This window comes from Ursus americanus, chromosome 25 (genome assembly GCF_024610735.1).
Source record: "Ursus americanus isolate L20-20 chromosome 25, mUrsAme1.1.p, whole genome shotgun sequence".
Taxonomy (NCBI): domain Eukaryota; kingdom Metazoa; phylum Chordata; class Mammalia; order Carnivora; family Ursidae; genus Ursus; species Ursus americanus.
Window position 1 is genome coordinate 4,101,336 of NC_142151.1, and position 26,949 is coordinate 4,128,284.

The 26,949-nt window shown below is 41.6% G+C and overlaps 2 protein-coding genes across 21 annotated transcripts in view; one reads left to right on the top strand and one right to left on the bottom strand.

Moving 5' to 3' along the window:
• The window catches only part of RAD52 (RAD52 DNA repair protein), a 39,113-nt gene extending 18,673 nt beyond the window's left edge, over nt 1-20,440 (top strand). For 5 of the 7 annotated variants that reach the window (XM_045774722.2, XM_045774688.2, XM_045774697.2 and 2 more), the window contains 5 exons: nt 14,262-14,458; nt 14,610-14,758; nt 15,806-15,886; nt 16,290-16,502; nt 16,950-20,440. In XM_045774722.2, coding sequence (XP_045630678.2) covers nt 14,262-14,458; nt 14,610-14,758; nt 15,806-15,886; nt 16,290-16,502; nt 16,950-17,011 — 702 coding nt within the window. In that variant the 3' untranslated portion in view covers nt 17,012-20,440. The remainder of the gene's footprint in view (nt 1-14,261; nt 14,459-14,609; nt 14,759-15,805; nt 15,887-16,289; nt 16,503-16,949) is intronic. The other 2 variants (XM_045774712.2, XM_045774703.2) reach the window with 2 other exon arrangements.
• WNK1 (WNK lysine deficient protein kinase 1) overlaps nt 18,233-26,949 on the bottom strand; it is a 151,751-nt gene continuing 143,034 nt past the window's right edge. For 9 of the 14 annotated variants that reach the window (XM_087855528.1, XM_087855520.1, XM_087855523.1 and 6 more), the window contains 3 exons: nt 24,749-24,790; nt 21,714-21,901; nt 18,233-21,236 (listed from right to left, as the gene is read on the bottom strand). In XM_087855528.1, the coding sequence (XP_087711654.1) occupies nt 20,919-21,236; nt 21,714-21,901; nt 24,749-24,790 (548 nt within the window). In that variant the 3' untranslated portion in view covers nt 18,233-20,918. The remainder of the gene's footprint in view (nt 21,237-21,713; nt 21,902-24,748; nt 24,791-26,949) is intronic. The other 5 variants (XM_045774635.2, XM_045774583.2, XM_087855522.1 and 2 more) reach the window with 1 other exon arrangement.

Sequence of the window (26,949 nt, forward strand, 5' to 3'; positions counted from 1 at the left end):
TCTTTTTTATTGTGGTAAAAAACATAATATAAAATTTACCATTTTAGCCATTTTTAAGTGTACAGGTCACTGATCAAACAGATTCCAAAACTTGTTAATCTTGGGATAGTGCAACTCTGTACCCATGGGACAGCTCCCCTTTTGCCCCTTCTCACAGCCTCTGGTTACCACCATTCTACTTCTGGTTCCTGTTAATTTGACTGCTTTAGATGCCACATGTAAGTGGAATCATACTGTTCTTGTTTTTCTGTGACTTATTTCACTTAGCATAATGTCATCAAGTTTCATCTATGTTGTAGACTGTGTCAGAATTACTTTCCTTTTTTTTGGCACCCCTGGCTGGCTCAATCAGTAGAGTGTGGGACTCAATCTCAGGTTGTAAGTTTGAGCCCCATGTTGGAGTTAGAGATTACTTAAACATAAAGTCTTAAAAAAAAAAAAAAAAAAAAAGAATTACCTTCCTTTTTAAGGCTGACTAATATTCCACTGTATGTGTACACCATATTTTCTTTAGTTTTTCCATCAATGGACATCTGGGTGGCTTTCATCTCTTGACTTGGAAATAGTGCTTGTTATGAAAATGGTTTTGCAAATGCTTCTTCAAGACCCTGCTTTCAGTTATTTTGGATATATATCTCCAGAGGTGGTGTTGCTGGATCATATGGTAGTGTTTTGTATTTTGGGGTTTGTTTTGTTTTGTTTTTACACAGAGCTTGAACTCACCACGCTGAGATCAAGACCTGAGCTCAGATCAAGAGTTGGACACGTAACCAACTAAGCCACCCAAGCGCTGCCATATGGTAGTTTTTTGAGGAACTTCCACACTATTTTCTATAGTGACCACACCATTTTATAGTTAGCAGTGCACAAGTGTTCCGATTTCTCTACATCCTCACCAACACTTTTTATTTTCTGGTTTTTTGATAGCAGCCATCCTAGTGGTGTGAGGTGCTATCTTATTGTGGGTTTGATTTGCATTTCTCTGATGATGAGTTTCGATGTTGAACATCTTTTCTTATGCTTTTTGGCCATTTGTATATCATCTTTGGAGAAATGTCTATTCAAGTTCCTTGCCCATTTTTTAACTGGGGATTTTAATTTTTTGTTGTTGGGTTGTAGGAATTCTGTATATATTCGAATGTTAACCCCTTATCGGAGCCATGATTGCACATTTTTTTCCTATTTCGTAGGTTGCCTTTAAAATGTTTAAGTTTGACATTGTCGCATTTGTGTATTTTTGCTTTGTGTTTTGGTGTCAGATGTAAGAAATCATTGTCAAATCCAGTGTCATGAAGCTTTCTGCCTGTATTATCTTCCGTGAGTTTTATGGTTTTGGTCTTATGTTTAGGTCTTTAATCTATCTTGAATTTATTTTTGTTTATGATGTAAGATACAGGTCTAACTTCATTCTTTTGCATGTGGATATACAGTTTTCCCAGCATCATTTGTTGAAGAGACTCTCCTTTCCCCATTAAGTGGTCTTGGCATGCTTGTTGATAGTCATTTGATCATATATGAAAGGGTTTATTTCTGGGCTCTCTATTCCATTGGACCGTGTCTGTATTTATACATTATCATACCATTTTAATCATTATAGCTTTGCAGTGTGTTTTGAAATTAGAAGATGTGAGTCCTTCAACTTTGTTTTTTTTCAATATTGTTTTCACTATTTGAAGCCCTTTGAGATTCTATATGAATTTTAGGATGAAATTTTTTTTGTTTATGCAAATAATGCTATAGGATTTTGGGTAGGGTTTGTGTTGAATCAGTACATCACTTTGGTAGTATGGGCATCTTAACCATATTAAGTCTTCCAATTTATGAACATGGGGTGTCTTTCCATTTATTTGTGGCTTCTTTAATTACTTTCAGCAATGTTTTGCAGTTTTTCGTGTATAAGTCTTTCACATTCTTGGTTAGGTTTATTACTAAGTATTTTATTCTTTTTTTTTTTTTTTAAGATTTTCTTTATTTATTTAACAGAGAGAGAGACAACCAGCGAGAGAGGGAACACAAGCAGGGGGAGGGGGAGAGGAAGAGGCAGGCTTCCCAGTGGAGGAGCCTGATGTGGGGCTCGATCCCAGAACGCCGGGATCACGCCCTGAGCCGAAGGCAGACACTTAACGACTGAGTCACCCAGGCGCCCCAATATCTTATTCTTTTTGATGCTATTGTAGATGGATTGTTTTCTTCATTTTCTTTTTGGATTGTTCATTACTAGTGTATAGACACAACTGATTTTTGTGTGTTGATTTTGTATTCTGCAACTTTGCTGAATTTATTAGTTCTTTTTTTTGTGGTCTGTAGGGTTTTCTACATATGAGATCATGTCATCTGTATCTAGAGATAATTTTACTTTTTTTCCACTTTGGATTCCTTTTATTTCTTTTTCTTGCCTAATTGCTCTGGCTAGGATTTCTAATATGCTGAGTATGAGTAGTGAGAGTGGGCTTCCTTGCATTGTTCCTGATATTATAGGAAAATCTTTCAGTCTTTAACCATTGAATATGATATTGGTGGTGGGCTTTTGATATATGGCTTTCATTATGTTGAGGTATATTCCTTCTATTCTTAGTTTGTTGAATATTTTTATCATGAAAAGGTATTGAGTCTTATCAAATGCTTTTTCTGCATTAATTGAGATTAGCATGGCTTTAGTCCCTTCTTTCTGTTACTGTGGTGTATCACGTGGATTGATCTGTGGAGTTGAACCATCCTTTCATCCTATGAATAAATCCCCCTTGGTCATGGCGTATAATTCTTTCAATGTGCTATTGAATTCAGTGTGCTAGTATTTGGAGGATTTTTTTTTTTTTAAGAATTTTTAATTAATTTATTTGAGAAAGAGAGTGCACACATACATGAGCCAGGGGAGGGACAGAGAGAGAGGGAGAGAAGCAGACTCCCCACTGAGCATGGAGCCCAGCATAGGGCTCAGTATCATGACCCTGAGATCATGACCCAAGCTGAAATCAGGAGTCAGCTGCTTATCTGACTGAGCCACCCAGGTGCCCCTGGAGGATCTTTGTATCAATATTCATCAAGGATATTTTTCTATAGTTTTCTCACAGTGTTGTTTTTCTTCTTGTAGTGTCATTGGTTTTTTTGTTTGTTTTGTTTTTACTAAGTTTTTAATTCCAGTCTAGTTAATATATAGTGTCATATAGTTTCAGGTGTACAATATAGTGATTCAACAATTCTACATATTACTCAGTGCTCATCATGATAAGTGTATGTAGTGTCATTGTTTGACTTTGGTATCAGAGTAATGCTGGCCTTACAGAATGAGCTTGGAAGTGTTCCCTCAACTTTAGCTTTTAGAAGAGTTTGAGGAGAATTGGTGTTCATTCTTTAAATGTTTGGTAGAATTCTCCTGTGAAGCCATCTAGTTCCAGACTTTGTTGTTAGTACGTTTTGGATTACTGATTTAATCTCCTAACTGTTACTGGTCTATTCAGATTCTCTGTTTCTTCATGATTCAGTGCTGGTAGGTTGTATGTGTCTAGGAATTTGTCCGCTTCTTCTAGGTTATTTGATTTGTTGGTATATAATTGTTCAGAGTATTCTTTTTTTGTTTTTAAAGATTTTTTTAAAGATTTTATTTATTTATTTGACAGAGAGAGAGCGTGCACACAAGTAGGCAGAGCACGGGAGAGGGAGAGGGAGAAGGAAGCTCCCCGCTGAGCAGAGAGCCCAACGTAGGGCTTGATCCCTGGACCCTGGGATCATAACCTGAACTGAAGGCAGATGCTTAACTGACTGAGCCACCCGCACGCCCCCGTTCAGAGTATTCTTCTAATCTTTTTCATTTCTGTGACATCAGTTGTAGTGTTCCTACTTTCTGAATTTATTATTTGAGTCTTCTCTCTTTCTTTTCTTAATCCAGCTGAGGGTTTATCAATTTGTGGATCTTTAAAAAAAACTAACTCTTAGTTTTGTCACTTTTTTTCCCCTATTGCATTTCTGTTCTCTGTGTCATGTATCTGCGCTCCAAGCTTTATTTCATTTCTTCGCTAGCTTATGTCAGCTATAAACCTTCTTGTTAGCACTGCTTTTGCTGCATAACATAAGTTTTGGTATGTTTCATTTTCATTTGTCTCAAGATACTTTCTAATTTCCCTTGTGACTTGTTCTTTGACCCATTGGTTGTTTAAGAGTGTACTGTTTAATTTCCACGTTTGTGGATTTTCCACTTTTTCCTTCTGCTATTGATTTCTGGTTTCATTCCATTGGGATCAGTAAGTATACTTTGTATGATTTCTTTTTTTTTTTTTTTAATGATTTTTTATTATATTATGTTAGTCACCATACAGTACATCCCCGGTTTCCGATGTAAGGCTCGATGATTCATTAGTTGTGTATAACACCCAGTGCACCATGCAATATGTGCCCTCCTTACTACCCATCACCGGCCTATCCCATTCCCCCACCCCCCTCCCCTCTGAGGCCCTCAGTTTGTTTCTCATAGTCCATAGTCTCTCATGTTTCATTCCCCCTTCTGATTACCCCCCCTTTCTTTATCCCTTTCTTCCCCTACCGATCATCCTAGTTCTTATGTTCCATAGATGAGAGAAATCATATGATAGTTGTCTTTCTCTGCTTGACTTATTTCACTTAGCATTATCTCCTCCAGTGCCGTCCATGTTGTAGCAAATGTTGAGAATTCGTTCTTTCTGATAGCTGAGTAATATTCCATTGTATATATGGACCACAACTTCTTAATCCAGTCACCTGTTGAAGGGCATCTCGGCTCCTTCCACGATTTAACTATTGTGAACAATGCTGCTATGAACACTGGGGTGCATATGGCCCTTCTCTTCACTACGTCTGTATCTTTGGGGTAAACACCCAGTAGTACAATGGCTGGATCATAGGGTAGCTCAATTTTTAACTTTTTAAGGGACCTCCACACTGTTTTCCAGAGTGGCTGTACCAACTTGCATTCCCACCAACAATGTAGGAGGGATCCCCTTTCTCCACATCCTCTCCAACAATTGTTGTTTCTTGCCTTGTCTATTTTTGCCATTCTAACTGGCGTAAGGTGGTATCTCAGTGTGGTTTTGATTTGAATTTCCTTGATGGCAAATGATTTTGAACATTTTTTCATGTGTCTGTTAGCCATTTGTATGTCTTCATTGGAAAAGTGTCTGTTCATATCTTCTGCCCATTTTTTGATTTGTTTATTTGTTTCTCGTGTATTGAGTTTCAGAAGTTCTTTGTAGATCTTGGATACCAGTCCTTTATCTGTAGTGTCATTTGCAAATATATTCTCCCATTCCGTGGGCTGCCTCTTAGTTCTTCTGACTGTTTCCTTGGCTGTGCAGAAACTTTTAATCTTGATGAAGTCCCATAAATTCATTTTATCTTTTGTTTCTCTTGCCTTTGGGGATGTGTCATGAAAAAGGTTGCGTTGGCCGATGTCGTAGAGGTTGCTGCCTATGTTCTCCTCTAGAATTTTGATGGATTCCTGTCTCACCTCGAGGTCTTTCATCCATTTGGAGTTTATTTTTGTGTATGGTGTGAGAGAGTGGTCAAGTTTCATTCTTTTGCATGTAGCTGTCCAATTTTCCCAGCACCATTTATTGAAGAGACTGTCTTTTTCCCACCGGATGTTTTTTCCTGCTTTATCAAATATTAGTTGCCCAAAGAGCCGAGGGTCCATTTCTGGGCTCTCTATTCTGTTCCATTGGTCTATGTGTCTGTTTTTGTGCCAGTACCATGCTGTCTTTGTGATCACAGCTTTGTAGTACAGCTCGAAATCCGGCATTGTGATGCCCCCAGCTTTGTTTTTCCTTTTCAACAGTTCCTTGGAGAGCCGGGGCCTTTTCTGTTTCCATACAAATTTAAGGACTATTTGTTCCAGTTCTTTGAAAAATGTCCTCGGTCTTTTGATCGGGATAGCATTGAAAGTGTAGATTGCTCTGGGTAGCATGGACATTTTAACTATGTTAATTCTTCTGATCCATGAGCATGGAATATCTTTCCATCTTTTTATGTCTTCCTCAATGTCTTTCAAGAGTGATTTATAGTTTCTAGAATATAGGTCCTTTACGTCTCTGGTTAAGTTAATTCCAAGGTAACGTATGGTTTTTGGTGCTATTGTAAATGGGATGGATTCCTTAATTTCTCTTTCTTTGGTCTCGTTATTCGTGTATAGAAATGCAACTGATTTCTGAGCATTGATTTTGTATCCTGCCACGTTACTGAATTGCTCTATAACTTCTAATAGTTTGGGAGTGGCTTCTTTTGGGTTTTCCATATAGAGTATCATGTCATCTGCGAAGAGAGACATTTTGACTTCTTCTTTGCCGATTTGAATACCTTTGATCTCTTTTTGTCGTCTGATTGCTGTTGCAAGGACTTCTAGTACTATGTTGAATAATAGTGGCGAGAGTGGGCATCCTTGTCGTGTTCCTGATCTTAAGGGAAAGGCTTCCAGCTTTTCCCCATTGAGAATAATATTTGCAGTAGGCTTTTCATAGATGGCTTTTATGAGATTGAGAAATGTACCTTCTATTCCTACACTCTGAAGGGTTTTAATCAGGAAAGGATGCTGTATTTTGTCAAATGCTTTTTCGGCATCGATTGAGAGGATCATATGGTTCCTGAGTCTTTTCTTGTTGATATGATTTTGTATGATTTCTGTATTCTTCGGTTGGTTAAGACTTGTTTTGTAGCCTAACATGTGGTCTCTCCTGGAGAATATTTCATGTGTACTTGAGAAGAATTTATAATCTGTTGTTGGGTGGAGTATTCTGTATATGTCTGTTAGGTCCAGTTGGCTTATAATGTTCAAATCCTGTATTTCCTTATTGATCTTCTGTTATTCTATCCATTACTGGTGGTAGAGTATTGAAGTTTCCTACTATTATTATATTGTGTTGCTATCTACCTCTCTTTCCAGTTCTGACAAAGTTTCTTTTATATATTTAAGAGCTCTGGTGTTTGGTACACAAATATTTATAATTGTTATACCTATTGAGTGAATTGACTCTTTTATCATTATATAATGTCCTCCTTTGTCTCTTGTTACAGTTTTTTACTTAAAGTCTGTTTTGTCTGGTATTAGTATAGCCTGCCCTGCTCTTTTTTGGTACCAGTTACATGGAATACCTTTTCTTATCCTTTCATCTTTAGCCTGTGTCCTTAGATCTAAAGTGAGTCTCTTATAAAAAGCATATAGTTGTATCTTGTTTTTTTTTTAAATCTGTCCAGCCAATCTGTGTCATTGATTGGGGTGTTTAATCCATTTACATTTAAAGTATTATTGTTAGTGAACAACTTACTGTTGCCATTTTGTTGTTTTCTGCATTTCTTGTACAAGCTTTTTTGTCCTTCCTTTCCTCCCTTACTGCCTTCTTTTGTGTTTTGTTTTACTTTTGTGTATTGACGTGATTTGATTCCCTCTTATTTCCTTTTGTGTGTATTCTAGAGATAGTCCTTGTGGTTATTATTGCAATTATAAAACATCTTTAAGTTGCAGGATTCATTCTATTTTAAACTGATAACTTAAGTTCAGTTGCATACAAAAACACCATTCCTTTTTTTTTTAATTTCTTAAAAAAAATTTTTATTTATTTGAGAGAGAGAGAGCACAAACTGGGGGGAGGCAGAAAGAGAGGGAGAAGCAGACTCCCCACTGAGCAGGGAGACTGATGCGGGGCTCAGTCCCAGGACCCCGGGATTACAACCTGAGCTGAAGGCAGATGTTTAGCTAGCTGAGCCACCCAGGTGTACCCCAAGACTCTATTCCTTTACAACTCCACCCCTGCTCCATTTTGTCTCATTGATGTTACAAATTACATCTTTATATATTGTATACCCAGTAACAGATTTATAGTTATAAAAACTATAGTTGTTTAAAAAACTTCTGTATTCATTATATAGTTTTAATAGTTTTTTCATTTAAATTCTGTGCACCAAAAGGATAATAATACAGGCTATCATATTTATCTATGTATTTACCTTTACTGGAGAACTTACTATATTTGTATAGCTTTGTGTTGGTGTCTAGCATCCTTTTGTTTCACTTTGAAGAACTCCTTTTAGCATTTCTTGTGGAGCAGGTCTAGTGGAAATGAACTCCCCTGCTTTTGTTTTTATGAGAAAGTCTTAATTTCTCTATTTTTGAAGGATAGTTTTGCTGGATACAGTATTTTTGGCTGAGCTTTTTTCTTTCAGCACTTTCAGTATATTATCCCACTGTGTTCTGGCCTGTAAGAAGAAATCTAACAATCTTATAGAGGCTCTCTTGTATGTGATGATTTGTTTTTCTCTTGCTGCTTTCAAGATTTCTCTTTGTCTTTGACTTTTTAAAAATTGAGATATAATTGACATATAACATTATTTTAGTTTCAGGTATACAGCATGATGATTTGATATTTGTATATATTATGAAATGATCAGCATAATAAGTCTAGTTAACATCCATCACCAAAGCTAGTTATAAATATTTTTATAACTTTTAAGATTTAGTTTTTTAGCAATTTTCAAATATACATTATTAGCTATAATCACTATGCTTTACATTACATTCCCGTGACTTATTTTATACTGTAAGTTTGTACTTTTTCACCCCCTGCCCATTTTGCCTGTCACCTGCCTCTCCCTGGCAACCACCAATCTGTTCTCTGTATCTATGAGCTCTTTTTCATTTTTCCCCAGATTCCACATATAAGTGAGATGATATGGTGTTTGTCTTTCTCTGTCTGATTTATTTCACTTAGCATAATGCCCTTAGGGTGCATCCATGTTGTGGGAAATGCCAAGATTTCCTTCTTCTTTATGGCAGAATTATATTCCATTGTATATTTACTACATTTTCTTTATCCATTCATCCATGGATGGACACTTAGGTTATTTCTATACTTTGGCTATTGTAAATAATGCCTCAGTGGACTTGGGGTGCAGATAGCTTTTCGAGTTAGTGTTTTTGTTTTCTTTGGATGAATATCCAGAAGTGGAATTGGTGGATCACGTGGTAATTCTATTTTTAATTTTTTTGAGGAACCTCCATACTGTTTTCCATAGTGGCTGCACCCGTTTGCACTCCCACCAACAGTACACAAGGGTTCATCTTTCTCCACATCCTCTCTAACACTTATTTCTCGTCTTTTTGATAATAGCCACTCTGACAGGTATGAGGTAGTGTCTTATTTTGACTTTGATCTGCATTTCCCTGATGAAGAGTGACGTTGAGCAGCCTTTCATGTGTCTGCTGACCACCTGTGTGTCTTCTTTGGAAAAATGTCTGTGTAGATCCTATGCCCATTTTTAATCGGATTATTTGTTGTTGTTGTTTTTGCTATTGAGTTGTTATTGTTTACAAATATTTTGTCCGATTCAGTAGGTTACCTTTTCATGTTGATGGTTTCTGTCGCTGCGCAGAGCATTTTAGATTGACGTAGTCGCGCTTGTTTATTTTTGCTTTGTTGGCTTTGCTTTGGTGTCAGATCCAAAAAGTCATCACCAAAACCAGTGTTAGAGAGCTTATCTCCTGTGTTTTCTTCTAGGAGTTTTATGGTTTCAGGTCTTCACTCAAGTCTTTGCTTCATTTTGAGTATATTTGTGTATTGTGTCAGATAGTGGTCTAGTTTCATTCTTTTGCATGTGCTGCCCAGTTTTCCCAACACCATTTATTGAAGAGACTGTCGTTCCTGCATTGTACATTCTTGGCTTCTTTGTCATAAATCTGTTGATTGTATAAACATGGGTTCCTTTCTGAGCTATTTTGTTCCATTGTTTTAGGTTCTGTATTTATGTCAATACCACACTGTTTTGATTACTATAGCTTTGTAATATAGTTTGAAATCAGGTAGCTGATGCCTTCAGCTTTGTTCTCAAGTTTGCTTTGGCTATTTGGAGTCTTTTGTGGTTCCATCCAGATTTTAGGATTGTTTGTTCTATTTCTGTGGAAAATGCCATTGGGATTTAAAAAAAAAAGATTTTATTTATTTATTTGACAGAGAGAGAGAGACAGCAAGAGAGGGAATACAAGCAGGGGGAGTGGGAGAGGAAGACGCAAGCTTCCTGCTGAGCAGGGAGCCCGATGTGGGGCTCGATCCCAGGACCCTGGGATCATGACCTGAGGTGAAGGTAGACGCTTAATGACTGAGCCACCCAGGCGCCCCTGCCATTGGGATTTTGATAAGGATTGCACTGAATCTGTAGATTGATTTGGTTTGTTTGGGCATTCTAACAATATTAATTCTTCCAGTCCACAGCATGGAATGTGTTTCCATTTATTCTTCAGTTTCTTTCATCAATGTCTTACAGTTTTCACTGCACAGTTTCACTTTTCTTGGTTCATTTATTGCTAAGTATTTTATTCTTTTTTTTTTTTTTTTTTACAATTATTAATGGGTTTGTTTTCTTAATTTCTCTTTCTGGTAGTTTGTTATTCCTGTATTGTCTTTGACTTCTGGCAGTTTGATTATAATGTGCCTTGGTGTGAGCCTTTTGCGTTTATCCTAGATGTAGTTTTTTGAGTTTCTTGAATTTGTATGTCTTCTCTTTCCTCAGATTTTGGAAGTTTTAAGCCATTAATTCCTCAGATAATCTCTCTGCCCCTTTCTCTTTCTCTTCTTCTGAGACTCTTAATATATAGTGTGATGAGTGTCCTACAGGCCCCTTAGGCTCTGCCATGTTTCTTCATTCTTTCTTCTTTTTGCTTCTCTGATGAGATGATTTCAAATGACCTGTCTTCATGTTGCTGATTCTTTCTTCTCTCAGTTCGAGTCTACTGTAAAACCACTCTAGTGAATTTTTCAGCTGCTATTATATTTTTCAGTTCCAGAACTTGTTAGCTGCTTTTTTATAGTTTTCTCTTTGTTGATATTCTTCGTATTTCATTCACGCATCATTTTTCTGATTTCATTAGTTGTGTGTGTTCTCTCTTAGCTGATCAAGCTTCTTTATGATCATTATTTTAAATTCATTGTTAGGTAGCACATAGATTACATTTTTTTGGGGGGGGGTCAGTTTTTGGAGTTTCCTTTTGTTCCTTTGTTTGGGCCCCATTTCCCTGTTTCTTTCTATGCCTTGTGATCTTTTGTTGAGATGTGGCATTTGAGAAAACAACCACCTGTCCCAGTCTGTATGTACTGGTTTTGTGCAGGGGAAGACCTTCACCAGTCAGCCCAGCTACAGGTCCTAGGACTTCTCAAACCTTTTATGATCTCCTCCTCCTCCTGGCATCGGACTGCATAGTTCCAATGTGTTCTCATGCTCATCTCTGTTTTCAGTGACTTTCAAACTCTCCTGGTCCCATCTGCGTGCTGAGTCAGGTGAAACAGAAACCAATGCCTTGGGCAGCCCCAGACAAGCCACAACATCGGAGGCACAGTCTACTCTTTTGTTTCCATCCCAGGGGAAGAGCCCAGGATGGGAAGTTTCCTCCTGGTTGTACTGTTCTATGCTGGGTGAGGGCAGGGGCAGGGGTGTGAGTGGGCATGCAAAATGGCATGAATTTTCCTGCGTCTTTTGCTGGAATCTTGTCTTGGTGTTATGCTGGCCTGAGTCGTGTAGCTTCTCAGCTGGTCACTGGAGTTCTCACAACGGTATTCTAGTCTGTATATCGTTAACTCAGTGTCTCTAGGAGGAGTGGGTGCCTGGAGCTTCCGAGTCTACCATTCTGATAACACCCTTCTCCTTTTCTTTTTTTACTCTTATTTTTTATAAAGATCTTTTTAAAAGGAAGTTCAACATATACATAGAAAACTGCGTAATTCATACTGGCACAGCCTGATGAATTTTTAGAAGTGAACAGAGTTACTTATCTCCCAGATAAGAAACTAAGACCTTACCAGCACCCCAGGGCACCATTTGCCCCCCCCCATTAACGACCTTGACTTCTCTTTTGAAAAGTAACTATTGTCCTGACCTCTCTATTCTGACTTTCAGCCTCATAGATTTTTTCTTTCTTTTTTTAAAAAAGTAATCTCTACACCCAGTATGGGGCTTGAACTTGCAACCCCGAGATCAAGAGTTGGATGCTCTAATGACTGAGCCAGCCAGGTACCCCAGCCTTGTCAATTCTTTTTCTTGTTTTTGAACTTTATATAAATGAAATTGTACTTTATAAAAATTCATTGAAGTATTAAAATGTGCATATAAACACGTAGAAAGTACACACAGTATAAATGTTCAGTGTGGTGAACACATCCACTTAACCAGCATCTAAGTCAAAAGAAGACATTAGCAGTGTCCCAGAAGTCTCTACAGTGTCCCTTGAAGTCACTGCCAAGGCCTCCCCTTCTCATCACTACTAAGGGAAACCACTTTTAGCAACAGAGATTAGTTTGGACTTCTTGTTCTTTTGGGAACCAAACATACGGACTGTTTTGTGTCTGGCTTTCATTTGACATGTTGGCGAGATTCATTCATGTTGCATGTGGCATTTTCATTGTACACTTTCCTATCGCATGAGCATAGCACAACTCGTTTTTCCATTCTGACTTTTATAGACATTGGAGTTTTGGGTAGTTCTTGGTTGGTTTGAATCAGGCTGCTCTGAGCACTCTTATACGCGTCTCTCGGTGCACATACTCACCCACTTATCTTGGGAGTTACTGGTCAGGTCAGAGGACAGGCAGGTTTCAGCGCGGCAGATTCTTCCAGGTTTCCAGTGTGGTTACGCAAACTCACAGTCCTGCACAGCTGTGTACAGTTCCAGCTGTTCCATGTCCTTGCCGGCACTTAGCCTTGTGAGTCTTTTAAGCTTTTTCTCACAGCTCACTTTTCCCCATTTTTTTTCTCCTTGCAGTAAAATATACATAACAAAATTTACCTTCTTGGGGCGCCTGGGCGGCTCTGTCAGTTAAGCGTCTGCCTTCGGCTCAGGTCATGACCTCAGGGTCCTGGGATCGAGTCTTGCATCGGGCTCCCCACTCAGCAGGGAGCCTGCTTCTTCCTCTCCCTCTGCCTGCCACTCCCCCTGCTTATGCTCACTCACTCGCTCTCTCTGTCAAATAAATAAAATCTTTAACAAAAAACCAAAAAAATAACCCCAAACCACCCCTCCAGATTTACCATCTTAACCATTTTAGGTGTACAGATAGTGGTATTAAATACCTTCGTTAAGTTGTATGGCCATCAGCACCATCCATCTGTGTAACTCTTTCCTTATAAAATTGAAACTAGAATGGTAGTTCCCTGTTTCCTCTTCCCCGCAGCCCCTGGCAACCGCCGCTCTACTTTCTGTCTTGCTTTTTTAACTCTAAGTACCTACCGCATATAAACAGAACCATACATATTTGCCCTTTTGTGACTGGCCTAATTTCACTTAGCATCATGTCCTCCGTGTTCATCCTTGTAGCAGAAGCTCATTTATTTTATTTTTTAAATAAAAAATATTATTATTTTTTAAGTAATCTCTTTCCCCAGCATGGGGGCTCAAACTCACAACCCTGAGATCAAGAATCGTATGGCCTACCGACTGAGCCAGCCAGGCGCCCCAAGCTCATTTATTTTTAACCTACTCATTTACTTTCCATTGTAGATAGGATATTTCATAATACAATTTTCATTTTCAGGTTATCTTTATCAAAATGTAGTCCTCTCAGTTTCTCCCGTTCAATTATTCTATCCATGTGAATCGAGAGAGAAGTTTTCCCAAGTGAAAACCCTGGGTTTCTGTAGTGCTTAGGGCCTGGAAGTAAAACATTGTGCCAAATGCCATGAAGTACCGTTAGTTCTCACATTTGGTGAGATGCAGGAGTGACCTCAAATTGGGAGATTGCCAGCAGCCCTGGCTAGCAGCCTACGTCCGCACTTCGCAGGTTTTTCTCATCCTGTCTTTGGAAGGACACTTACTTGGGCCACAGCAACCGGAGGTTTCTTCAGTGATGAGCGTGGTATTTAGGGGGAAGTCCTGCGAGAAAGGGCAGAGAAAGGGTAGGCCTCCACAAAGTACATGTGATCATTTCCATGAAAAAGAGGAAAAGTAGACAGCATCAGACCATCCAGCTGACGATGAGGGATTCAAATTAGGGTTTACAGACCATTTGCCCTGAATCATAAAGTAAGATTCCTTTTTATCAAAACTTGATTAATATAGAATGGTGTAAGTAGAACCTGAAATTGTTTTACTTCTCCTCCTGTAATTAAAAATACTAGGTGAAGGGTGGATCCTTTGTCTTGGCTTCTGGGGACCTAGAGGACTGTCAAATACCATTTTCCAGGAATTGAGATCGTTAAAGCAGGGACAAGGAAGGGGAAGGACAGTTAGAAGAAGTTATTTACCCCCTGTCTTCCCTTCTTAGTTGCCTCTTGAAGTGGATTTGACTAAAGCAAAGAGACAAGATTTTGAACCATCTGTGGAACAAGCAAGATACAGCAGCTGCCGGCAGAACGTGGCTCTGGGACCCCCCAGACCACAGGCGGTGACCTCCCCTTGCAGACCGAGCCGCTCAGATGATGCACACGCTGTGGCGCAGGAGGAGAAGGACAGCAGCTCCGGGTGCGGCCGCGCTTCCCCGCCTGTCCTCTCCTGCTCGCGTGGCCCTTTCCCCCCTGAGCCCGCAAGCCGGTGTGTGCACTCCGCCAGGAACAGCGTGCTGTCGGCCGCGCTAGCTCGGCGCTCACCGCCACCTCGTTCTCTTGTGCTGCAGCAGTCTGGCCGCTGCCGGGGACCGCGACGCCGACGCCACGTACCAGCGCAAGCTGCGGCAGAAACAGTTGCAGCGCCAGTTCCGGGAGCAGATGGAGAAGCAGCAGCAAGTTCAACCGTCCGCTCCGGCGGTTGAGAAGAAGACCCAGGGTGTGTGGGAGGGACGGGAGCAGAGGCCCTGGGGGCTCACCCGATGTTCCGCCAGTGTGCACAGTTCCGGCCCAACCAGAACTCAGTAGGCCTTCCCTCAGGTTCCACGCAGGACAGAGGAGTCTGAGCACTCAGGGTCATGAAATCCTGCCATGCATGTCCCCATTTTTAAAGACCCTCCTCTTTTTTGAGGGAAGGAAGAGGCCCTTGAGGTAGTCTAGAACTCGGAATTTCAGGGTAGAGACGTACCTTTCAGGTACGTTGGCCGTCTCTGCTAGAAGCCTTTCTGAGCGGTGTGAGAAAGACGGCAGAGTTGTTTGAAGATAATGGGGGCTTTGGGCAAGGCTTCCGCCGTGAGCTCCGGTTTACTGGGGTCCCGACCTCGTGGTAGCAGTGCAGATTTCTGAGAGTCACTCCCAGAGAGTAAAAACAAAGAAGGGGCTTATCCCAGACCAGCTGGATTTTTGCCCAGCTTCTCCCTAAGATTCGGAGGACCTTCGTGTTGAGCCCATTCCCATTCCCCTCGGCACTGACGGGCTTCAGCTCATGCGGGGGGAGAAACCTGAACTGTGATCTCCAGCTGCCGAACCACTGCAGAAGCTCGTGGGCGAGCGCTGCGGGGGGCGGCCTCCAGGACTGCCCCCTCCCCCGGACCCCAGCCAGAACCGAGCTTTGTATTGGTTTTACATTTTGAATTTCTGCTTACGGTTTTTTTGAACAAAGGTTATAGCTTTAAAAAGTAAAAAATGGACCAGATAGCTTGTAATAACCCCTCTATTTTTGCTGCTTAAGGAGAAATGAACCCCCCTCCCCATTTGGTGAGAAAAAAAAAAAGGAACACAGTCTGTCGTCTTGCAGATCGGTAGGGAGGGCGGGGGGGGGGGGGTGGTCAGGACTCTCGAATCTCCTGCTGGCTGTGCTGGGAGCCTCTGTGCTTCTGAGGCTCTCCCTCCAACAGTGAAGTGATTCTGTGATTTTGTCCGTCCTCCCTCCCTCCCCCCACCTCTCTCTCTCTCTCTCTCTCTCTCTCTCACTCTCTCACTCCAGCAGCACTGCCAGCACCTCCTCTGAAGCACAGCACCCCGGTCGCTGCTTCGGAAACGCTCACGGAGAAAGACTTCCTTACAGGTCAGTGAGAGCTACACGTGTGACTGGAGCTTTGATCAGTAAGTTCCTGTGGAATGCGCTTCTGGTAGTCACTAAGCCATTGTTAAAGCATAAAAATCCCTTTTTATCTGTTATATAGCCCCATGAAATTTTGGGGATAAAGAGGACCCATAATGGACTGATGGCGGTTCTAGTAGCACACTCAGCTCCTCTTGTCCTAAGGGAAGCTCCACTGTACTTTTAGGGGGAAAGAGAAGTTTGGGAGCTGCCCTAGTCCACGCATGACATGGAATTTCTTTCTTTTAATTTAATTTAATTTAATTTTTTTATGACATGGAATTTCTTATGACCAGTGTTCCCCAGTGCTTTATGTGAGAACACTCGTTGATGCTGGGTTTTCCCATGATCTCGATGGTCCTTGCAGACAGTCTTGGAATGTGGGATATGGGTCCAGATGCAGGCGACAGTGATGTCAAGCCCTTACCTAAACCAGAACCGCTCCAGACCTCTGCTACACCAGTCCTGAAGAACCAGATGGTGACCTGGGAGAGGACCCCGCAGAACCTCTGCCACCAGAATCCACAAGCAAAGTCTGGCCTCTCACACCTCCAGACTCACATCAACCAAGATGTAACAGGTAGCGAAGTGTTTAGGAACAAAAATCGAAAGAACTTGGGTTTAAATTTATGCATTTTAAAGGAAGAATGACATTGCATTTTAAGAAGTTGGGTAGTATCGTGCCAGAGGAACAGCAGTCTAAGAAATGACAGCTGGTTTATGAGCCACAACTTTTCCTTTGTGGGCCTGACTAGAGAGGTGTGACCCCTGGTGACCCTTGATAGCAGTGGGAAGTTTAACCACGAACTGACTTCAGAGCTTTTCCTTATTAAAGTAGGCCCATCGTGTTTGGTTATTGCAGCGTGATCTGGTGTTAACAGACGGGTCTGCCCTCCTAACAATTTTCATTCTTTGGCTTTTTAGTTTAAGTTAGGGTTGTTAACTAACACAGTTCAGAAATTATTAGCTGTCCGTTTATTCCTTATTTGAAAAATCACAGCAGCCACATTTATTTTTTCTCCCATAGGAAATTGTGAGATCTACGGGAAGAACCAGGACTTGAAGAAAAGGAAATTCGATCCATCCTAATGGAGGCTCAGGTCACATCCTTGGACTTTGTCACAAAGGGACTTAGAAAACTACTTTTTGGTCATAAAATTATTCATCATTCCCAGGGAATGAGCTTTATTTCCAAGGATTTACCTTGCTTTGTTCTGACCCTCAGCAGAGGATCGGACTTCTGGAGCCTTCCGCAGATACAGCCGAGCAGCCCGAAAACAAGCGCTTTAACGAAGCTTGTCACACGCTGCGGGGGGGAGGCTCTGAGATTAAATACCTTCTCTTTGGCTCCTCAGATTCCTCACTGTTCCTAAGCTACTACGTTAGTATGTATAGAAATTTAGGAATCGCCAGTGGCTACCTGCCTTCAAACAAAATACGCCGCACTACTAAGCACCAACTTTTACAACCGCCTACGTGAAATTATTGTAATTGTCTGCCGCCTTTCACTTTGGGGCTCGCTGTTTAATGTCAACACCGCAGTGTGTATCCTTCTGAGAACGAAAGCTATAGTGCTGTTTAACTACTTTGCATCAATCCAGGCTGCGATCTTCATCGATGATAATCTCTCATTCATAGGTTTATGGTGCCACCGTCCTGCAGTTTTTTTCCTAATCAAGGAAATGATCTAAGACCAAAGAAAAGGTATTTTAAAAAAGCAAAATAAATTTTCCTTTGTAACAAAAAATGTAAGTGGGTGTTTGTATTTCTCCATTTCAGATGTGAGATAGAACCCATCTTAACATAAATGGCTTTTTGTCATCGTTTTAAATGTTGCCTAATCCCCCCACCCCGGAAAATGAGTTTGCAGGTTTACTTTTTAAGATGCATTTTCGGCTGTGCCTTTTATCTAATCTTCAAGCTGTGGCTTTCACTAATTTTTAGATCACTGATCCATTTGTGGGAAGCTACGAACCAAAGGCAAGGAACTCCCAGTACAGGAAGGCAGCCAGCCATTTCTCTTCCTATGGAAGACGAAGAGGCTGCCGCTTACCCTGACTTCCCCTTTACCTTACCGCTCATTACATGGATTTGGTCATATGTTCATCTTTTGGTTTTGACATCCTTACCTTTTTTTTTTTTTTCAGAAAGACATCTCTCCCTTTTTTGAAGCATAATCTTAGTTTAGTTCAGAACTGCTGCTTTAAAAAAGTTCCCGGAGTCAGGAATCCAGTTGTAAATTGTACACAACTCAAAACTGAGCTAATGAGATCATGAAAAGGGAATTTGCTGGAAATGAAACCCCACAGCTCAACAAAAGCAAGTTTGGTTTATTTGAATGGTTTCATTAAATAAGTCTACAAAGGTAACAAACTGAAGCACGAAGCGCAATCTTACAAGGAGCGCAACACCCAGAGTTAGTGCAAAATGTACAATTAACGGCTGCTGAGAAACCCCCAAGGTTTGAATTCAGTTTATTTGTTTTTTTTAAAGTGTACATTGTTAAATAATGTAAGGAAAACATTTATAATTCAGGAAGATTTTTGTAATGTGGAAAAAGATACTCAAAGTGTACTATTAACACGAAAATAATTTAAACAGTTCAGTAGCACTAGTTCATTCCTCTAGGCTTCAGTCACTTCATCCACAGGAGGGAAAAAAAAAAATCAACAGTAAATAAAACCAGTTCTTACTTTTTGTGTGTAAGTGAAGAGATCTCAAAATTAAACCAAAATAACAAAAAATAACGTGCTGCATTTGGTTCCCTCGTTCCTCTGGTAGAAAGTATTGTTTCATTCATCTTAGGTGGTCCGTTTCTCACTGACTTGGCACCTTCTTTGTTCTATCCTTACTCTTACCATGTCCCCAAGAATCTTAAGCAGAGAATAAATAAGTAAACAACTTTGAAGCAGGGCTTGTAACCCCTGTCCTATTCATTTCTACTTTCCTAAACCTTCAGCTTTCATCTGTATCTTTGGGACCCAAGCTACCTTACTAAAGAAAACAGGGCCCGTGAAGGAACAACAGGATAGGACAGCCAACCAGGCTCCCCTGTTGTGGTGATTCCCGGGATGTGCGGCTGAGGTGGATAAGAGATCGGGAATGCGTCCATTTCCCAACTCAAGAGTCGAGAGAAGAAGCACCCAAAAAATTAGGAGTCCTAGCTTCTTTCTCCATCTTGGGAGATAACAGAGATCCCAAACATAGCCAATTAGGAGAGTATTTCCTGAAAGCTCTGAAAATAACAGAACTACCCATTACAACTAGGCACAGCACTACGTAATACTGATTGGTTGCAGTTATTACTTAAGGGGAGTATTTGTTTATATGAGAATGTGAGAGTATCAGTTGCAATTCTAGAAGGAGAGGTGGCACAACAGATTTATGATCCTGCAACCACTTGGACATCACACAGGAAATGAGTAGGAGTAAGCACTCTTTCTTACAATGCTTAATTCAGATGTGGGTCCACTTTCCACAAATACAGTACCCCAAGCTGAGAAATGCATGATACATTTGCAACAAGAGGAAAGCAATCCAAAGTTTTTCTTAGAGCATCTTTCTCCATCTGTGACTTTTCACTATCAACGTTTCCCAACTTAAAAACTAGCCCCCACCCCCTTCCCTTTATATTCAGCCATTGCCACTAGGTCTTGTCTGTTCCAGCCTGGCTTGAGTAAGTAAGGCTTACGGCAGCCCGTGGGCCAGGCGGCACATAGCTTCCTGCCAAGTCTGTTCTCCCGTTCTTAGTCTTTCTTTTTCTTTCATTTATCACACACTACCCTTAATCTTTTAAATTGCTCAATTTTGTTACCACACCCCTCCTTACTGTTCTTGAAACAGAACTTTCTGCTTTCAACCACTGATGTCAACTTAACTTCTCAGCCTGCTCGTCTTACACCTGCTCTAGACAAAACTGAATGACTTAAAAAAAAAAAAATACTCTTTCAGTTTCCCTTTGGCATAATCGTCTGCTGGGGTCACATGGACCTAATATCCTTCCATATGCCCTCTGCTGATCTGGGGTCTGATGAGAAGTTGGTGCTAATGGCAGAAGCAGTAGAAGTCCAAGGCACTAAAATATCCAGCAAGCAATACTGGGAGAACAGAAGTATTCAAGTACAGTAATTTATACAATCTTACATTCACATTTATTCATCTACTACAATGGAAATACAAAGGAAAAAGCTAAAGTGTCTCAATAAGTAAAGGACAGAGCTTGCTTTTTTTTTCAACTTTTTAAACCTTTCATATTTCACTCTTAAAACTACTGTTGTCCAACAACATTTATATATCACAGTGTTTCCACATCAAAACTGATGGCAAAGTTACATGTCCGCAGGGGACTTAATTTTTTTTCCTAATTGCTAATGCTGCAGTCAAAGCTGCTAATATCATTTGCTTAAAGCACTAATGACCTATCATAAGAAAGGGTTGAAACCTCAGTCCCCTGGTGTTTTTCACTGGGTTCTAAAACAAAAAGAAACAAAAGAAATGAAGGAAAAAAAGGGGGGGGGGAACAGAGTAGGAGAGAGCCCCAAAGTTTTTTGTTTGGTTTTGTTTTGTCTTGTGGTTTAGATTCTTGAGGGAATAAGGGATTTGGGGTGGGTACCAAAATTAAGAGCTCCACCCATTTGAAAATACAGATGGGGTTTGGTTTTCTGCTGAGCTCTCGTAGCTTTCTGATAAATGATTCTCTTTTGTAGCCCTCACTACTGGGTGTAGAGAAACAGGAAAGCATAGTTTGAAGCCGCCCCATCACAAGAAAGCTGCTCTTTCCTTCTTGCTCCACTCCAATAAATGGTGAAGGGGGAGGGAGATTCTCAATTCTGAGGGCTCTAAGCGGTGTTAAAAACATTCCTTTCTGGCAAGAAATAACCAGTTAGATGCAGCACTAGTAGTTAGTATATAGGCTACTTTCCCATTCCCCCCCCCCCACCTACCCTTCAGCATTCCATCTCCTGCCCCCAAATCTACTCAGTTAATGTCTCTAGGTCTAAGTGGTCCGCAGGTTGGAACCTGGGGGGTTGCTGATGGATTTCTGCAAATTGCTGATGTTGAAATTCTGTAAGGAGGCAGTTCCCACAGGCTGGAACTGGCCAAGTGGCTGCGGTGCCGGGCCACCTGTCCCACTCCACTGAGTGCCAAAGGGGGGAGGTGGAAAACCGTACTGCTGTGGGGGGCACATAGACTTGGTGAAGTGACCTAGAGAGGTAGCTGATGCTGCAGAGATGGGGGCAGAACCACCCAGATTTGAGGTCATGGAGATGCACAGCTGACCAGGTGCAGAGAACTTCCTTGCCATTCCAGGGCCCTGAAAATAAAACAACTACATGTTAAGTTTGGTGTGGGTATAACCCAGAGGTGAAATGGGTGGTACTGAAATCTAATTCTAGAACGGGGCTGTGCGAACCTTATAGGATATAGTAAAACCAAAACCAAACCTTTCATAATTATTGGCTCTTTCTACTTGCCAAATAAGGATCGAATAACTACCGTGCTTGGAGGAGGGCAGAGTCACGTGCAGGTGTATATATGTGTGTGCAATTCAGGGCATTAAGAGAAAAGGGGAGAAAAAACCGAGTTGACAATCAGGGAGCTAGGGATTCAAAGCCAAAACGGTAGCTGGGTGACTTCTGTTTTTTCTCGAAGTGGTAAAGTGCAGGGGCCACTGCAGAAGGCTACAGCAGGACACACTGAGCACTAGCCGGTCGTTGGGCTCGCCTCCGCTTCAGACGTGTGCTAAGTGACACTCTGCTAGATTAGGAAAATGGCACAAAGGGAGACCTGCCTCATAATTCATGTGTCCTTTGCTTCCTCTTCTGCCTGAGAGATTCATGGCATCTCGGGCCCAATTGTCTACCAGCTTGTGCAGGTCATCTGTGAACGTGCCCTTCCTGCTGGACGTCATGGCAGGAGGCTGAGCTTGGGCGGCCTGGCTGTTCACTGTTCCCCCGACGGTGTTTGTGCTGCTGGTCCCTAGAATTCGAGGAAGCAACAGAGCACAACCATTAAAAGAAGCTTGGGCCAGAACTTCAGGAAGAGGGAAAACTTCACAGGATGATGAATGGCAAGCAACTGAATGAGGAGAGGAGAAGCTGGGAAGGCATGCGAGAGGGGAAGGGTCCAAGGGTTTGTTTAGCCACCGTTCTGGCATAACATAACAGGGTAAGAAAAACAGGTTCTCTTCCGGAGTTGTGGATGAGGCTAAGTAACTCCGGAAGACGGTAGGCAAGAAGCGCAGGGACCGCTTTCACAGCCCGTTCACACGGTATCTTAGACTTTCAGTACCCTACTCCCAGCATCACGTTGATGAGGGAGGCGCGCTGAAGTCAATGTGGCTCCAGAATGCTGCAGAATGCAGGGCGAAAGAGGAGGATTTCTTGAACCCTGAGGCAGGGTTAAAAGCAGGAGTTAAAGGAATGCAAAGGTAGATTGCTTGGCCCAGGAAAAGATGGGGTTCCCATCTTTATCCCATGTGGATACTGTGCCACAGTCTTCAGCCATTCTTTAACAGAAAGAGGCGATAGGAGAGATAGCATGCTCTGTTCAAAAACCTTTTTCACCTGGACCCATACACACAAATTCGTAAACATAAACTCGGGAGGAATGAAGGCTTCGACCTCTCCAAATTGCGTATGAATTAAGAACCAAGATTACTCCTGAGGAAGGTTCTCTGTGGTGTGCCTGAACCATTTAACTCCAGGAAGACATGGTTTTCCTGAAGATGACCTCAGTTTCCATTGGTTCATGAATTCTCACCTCTCCCCCCCTTCCCAGAAGAGCAAGCACTCACACGCACGTGGAAGCAACAGGAACATTCAGCTGAGGTAGGAGTGCAAAGGGAAGGAGGAAGCTTTGAGGTTATGATGAAGGAATTCTATTTCTATGGTTTGATGAGAAAGGAAGAAGGGATCTGTGTCCTGCCTGATTTCGGCTCTGCTGGAGGGCACACTGAAGATTATTCGAAGAGGCAAGTTTTAGGGAAGAGGGAAAGAAAAGTCATGATCTTGTTTTTCTTCCCTCACCCCCCACTTTCTTACCAGATCTCACATTTGCTGCAGAATAAATAAAAGCTACTAAGGTAAGTTGTGGGCCACTAGGCCTTCAGATATTCAAGTAATGCTGGGGGCTAAAAAAATGCATACATATTCCTGCTTTCCAGGTCCAAGCAGCACCAGAGCACAGCGGCATGCCCGAAGCAACTCTGCCATTTAAAAGCCCTTGATAATCCGCCGCTGGTCTCAAGTTCACACCCCACTGCTCTGGGAATGGCACACACAAGCGTGTCTGTATTAGAGGTGAAGCTGCAGAGTGAGGACGGTCACATGCTTCTTACCACCAAGGCAAGACATGGGTCTACGGCAGTGTGTGTATTAGCTCTCTTCTTAGTGCCCACTGGAGCCACAAGGGGACAGCTACCGCACAGACAGCGTAAGGGGAAGAGCAAGTTCCCTACGGTACAGGAAACCCAAGTGGAAAAGGACACAGCCTGCCTTGAAAAGCAAGAGAGACAGCGGTGGGAAAGCACAGAGTGGGAAGCGCAAGCAATAAGGGTGGCAGTCGTGACAGTGATGAAATCCAGAAAGCAAGCGTATCACATGCATGAGGACTGCTTTCCTGTTTGAATAATAATTGCTTGGTGAGCTTGATGATGAGTGAGACAACCAAAATGAGAACCAGAAACAATCACAAGTGAGCAGAGCTGTCAAAAGCCCAATACAAGCAGCTCAATAGAGGTGAACACTGCTTATTCACAGAGAGCTCATGCTGGGGGTCACACCTCTCTAGTCGCCTCTGATGCCGTGAGGCTCCTTTACAACCAAATTTCATTTTAATCTGTCTCACACACTACTGGATTCTCAAGTGGGGTTCATACACCACCGTAACCATACAGTTAACCTTCTTATTCTAGCTTCTGAAAACAGGCTTTCCCATTAAAGGAAATAAACACATGCCTCTCTGACCAGAAATTACTGCCTGGCAAAAGCTGACTTGACTATGGAAGCGAGGAGAATGGATAGTGCATCTCGGTAGTAAATGGCTTAAGAACACTACTTGTAATGCAGATACTTCTTGGAGTGCTGCTTGCCTTCCAGAGAGCATACTGAGTAACCTTGCAACCTTTCTCGGTTCTGCTGCAAAGCTCTAAGAAGTAGTATATGTTTTACCACCCAAAATCCATTTTTAAATTTTCTCCTGCCATAATACATTTCCCGCACCACACACCACCAGATCCTAGTATCAATAACTTATACGAGTCACCGCCCATTGCCTAGTGTCCAAAAATATACAGAGTTTTCTGACTGACCCTCTAGGTAGCTGGCTGGGTAGCTGAACTGTCTGCACTTTAATGAGAAGCCACCAGTCTAAGAAGCCAACTCTATAAAGTGGTGCTTCTCTCTTCAGCAATCTAGCAGATGTCTCCCGCTATGAAGTGTGGATATGGACTTTTCTATGTTTGGATCAGTGCCGATTTCCCAGTGGGCAGAACAGCGGCTGGCACGTATCCACTGACTAAAGGACTCTCTTTCCCAAAAAAGCCAGGCATCCCTGATCTCTCTATATATCATGAGCATTATCGATTCATACTTGTCACAAAGCCAGGCTCACAGGGGGTCATCACATGAGAGCAGACTATGAGGTGATTTCTTAATCTGCCAGTGGTCAGCAATTAAGCATGTTAAAAAATCTTAGAAAAGGGTGCAGAACTAGATAGATGGAAATTGGGAATGAGGGCGTTGTGAAGCTTCAGGGTTCCAAGAACTCATGGATAACAGGCTTTGCAATCAAGGACCAAAAGTAAGAGAAAGAAAAGATAATTACTACAGAGCTGGTTGCAAGGACAGACTTTTTTCACCATCTTCCCTGAAGCATAAAGAGAGAGCAACGTGTTAAAGATAAAGAAACATCAGTGTAAAATACTTAGAATCTCCAAACAGCACACGAAAGTCCCAGCAAGAGAAAGCAGAAAGAAAGACAGATTGGTGGGACCCAGGAGCCCCTGCCATAGGGGAAGTTCTATGGGATGCATCTTAGTCAGCCTTAACGTGGGTGTCTGATGGAGGAGGCACCTGGCTGACAGCAGAGCTTCCACACCCATTATTTGTGTCTCAGAGTAATGCTCTGCACTGAGGTTCTGGGATGGGGGACGAACTCCAGGCTCTCAGGTCTTACTGCTTGAATTTCAAATACCCAAGCAGTCTTTCCACTGACCCTGTCCCACTTTCTGTTTCTCCTGCTGGGTTGTTAAAAAGCACTCGATTAAATGCATTAGCAATTCTACCCCAGTAGACTGCCAGTACCACTGTTACAGTTTTGAGTCAATTTAAACTGGCTAATGTATTTCCAAATCCTAGACAGAAACACTAACCCCTTCCCCTCCAGAAGTCTTTAAAAGTATGTGGAAAACAAGCAACTTTTGAACATAAATAAAGCATTAAGCCAAGCCGTGCTTCCAAACCATAATCTACTTTGAGAACACAGAATAACGCATCCAGAACTAGAAAGACCCGTCTGTTAAGTACCTGTTTTCCCTTCCACGTTCGCTTTAAATCTGCCTCCTGCAGTTTGTTCACCAAGGCTTATACGGCTTCTATGATGTGTACTCAAGTGCCCTCAACAGATGTAGGGCCTCTCTTTTTAGACCCAAAAGGAAGTGATAAGATTTAATATTACTAACCACTCTCACTTGATGTTACAAATGTGCCACCACCTACCTTTAAAAGTGTGTAAGAATTTAATTAATTAATCTGGAGTGTATCTCTCACATTATGCTTCACAAAAAAGCCTTGGTTCTCTTTCTCCCTTTGAGACATCTCAGGCTGTGTAATATAGGCCTGACACGTTACATCCTACTTTACAACACTTGTCTCCTACTATTAATGTCTTTTTATCTTGCCAGCTGGACACAGAAATTAAATGCTTATTTAAGTGTCCAGGTGCTAACACGCTTGGTCCAGCCTGGTCTAACCAGAAAAGTTATCAATCTGAGTACCCAAAACCATACATGCTTTGGAAAACTACCAAATTGGGTAACACCTTCCACCTCTTTTGTTCAATAGTCCTGGACTGGTGATACATGAGGCCCAGGGACCTCTGGACCATACTCAGAAACAGTGATGACCTTTGCACATGCATTTAAAAAGCACTTGAATAACCACATCAGAAGTTTGAGGCCTCAACAGGAAAGATCTTTAACCAAACTCCAACAAAGGTTTTCTACTTGAGCCTTGTTTTTGTTTTTTAAATGTTTATCTCGGTGTCCATTTATTGACTACCTACTATGTGCCGGGTAGACACTGGCTGATTAGAAGGAAATGACATGTGCTTCCCAAGTGCTGCCCGTGTTTGTGCACCTGATCTTGTTTGATTTGTACAACAGCCCTAGGAGACAGGCATCATCTTCATTTTACTTTTGGGGAAGACAGGCTGAGAAAGTTGGGTGATTTGCTATTGCACCTTTTTAAGAAGGTGCTTTTAAGAAAAGAGCTGGGAAATTCTAGCAATCGTGTTAAAAAGATCATTTTCACTGGCAGGTGCTGGGCTTTGGTCCTTAGAAGAATAATGCTTAATCGGAATAACTATATGGAAACCCTTTTTGAACTACCGATTTTATGGAGTTAGAGGGTGGAGGTAGGGGGCTGAAAGGATCCAATGAAGAGATTCTAGCATCATTTCAACGGAGAGATGGTTAGGCTTAATTGAGAAGAAAAAAAGATTTCAACCTACTCTGAAAAAGAAAAAAAAATAGGGTGTAATTCTCCCCTGCTGCCAGGATCTAAGTACATCAGTGGTCAAGATGCTCTCTGTCACTTCTCGCCAGAGCAAGAGGTGAACGTGACTATGGACGTCAGTCTGGATTTATTCCAAATGACCCAGCAGTCTCTACAGCATTATCATCTTTTCCACTGTCTGTCATGGATCTATGAAGAAGCACTTCTACCAGAAAGTTCTTTTGAAGTTTACAGAAACATATTATTATCTCTGTATCTTTTACCATAATTAACATAGAGACCCAAACTTCT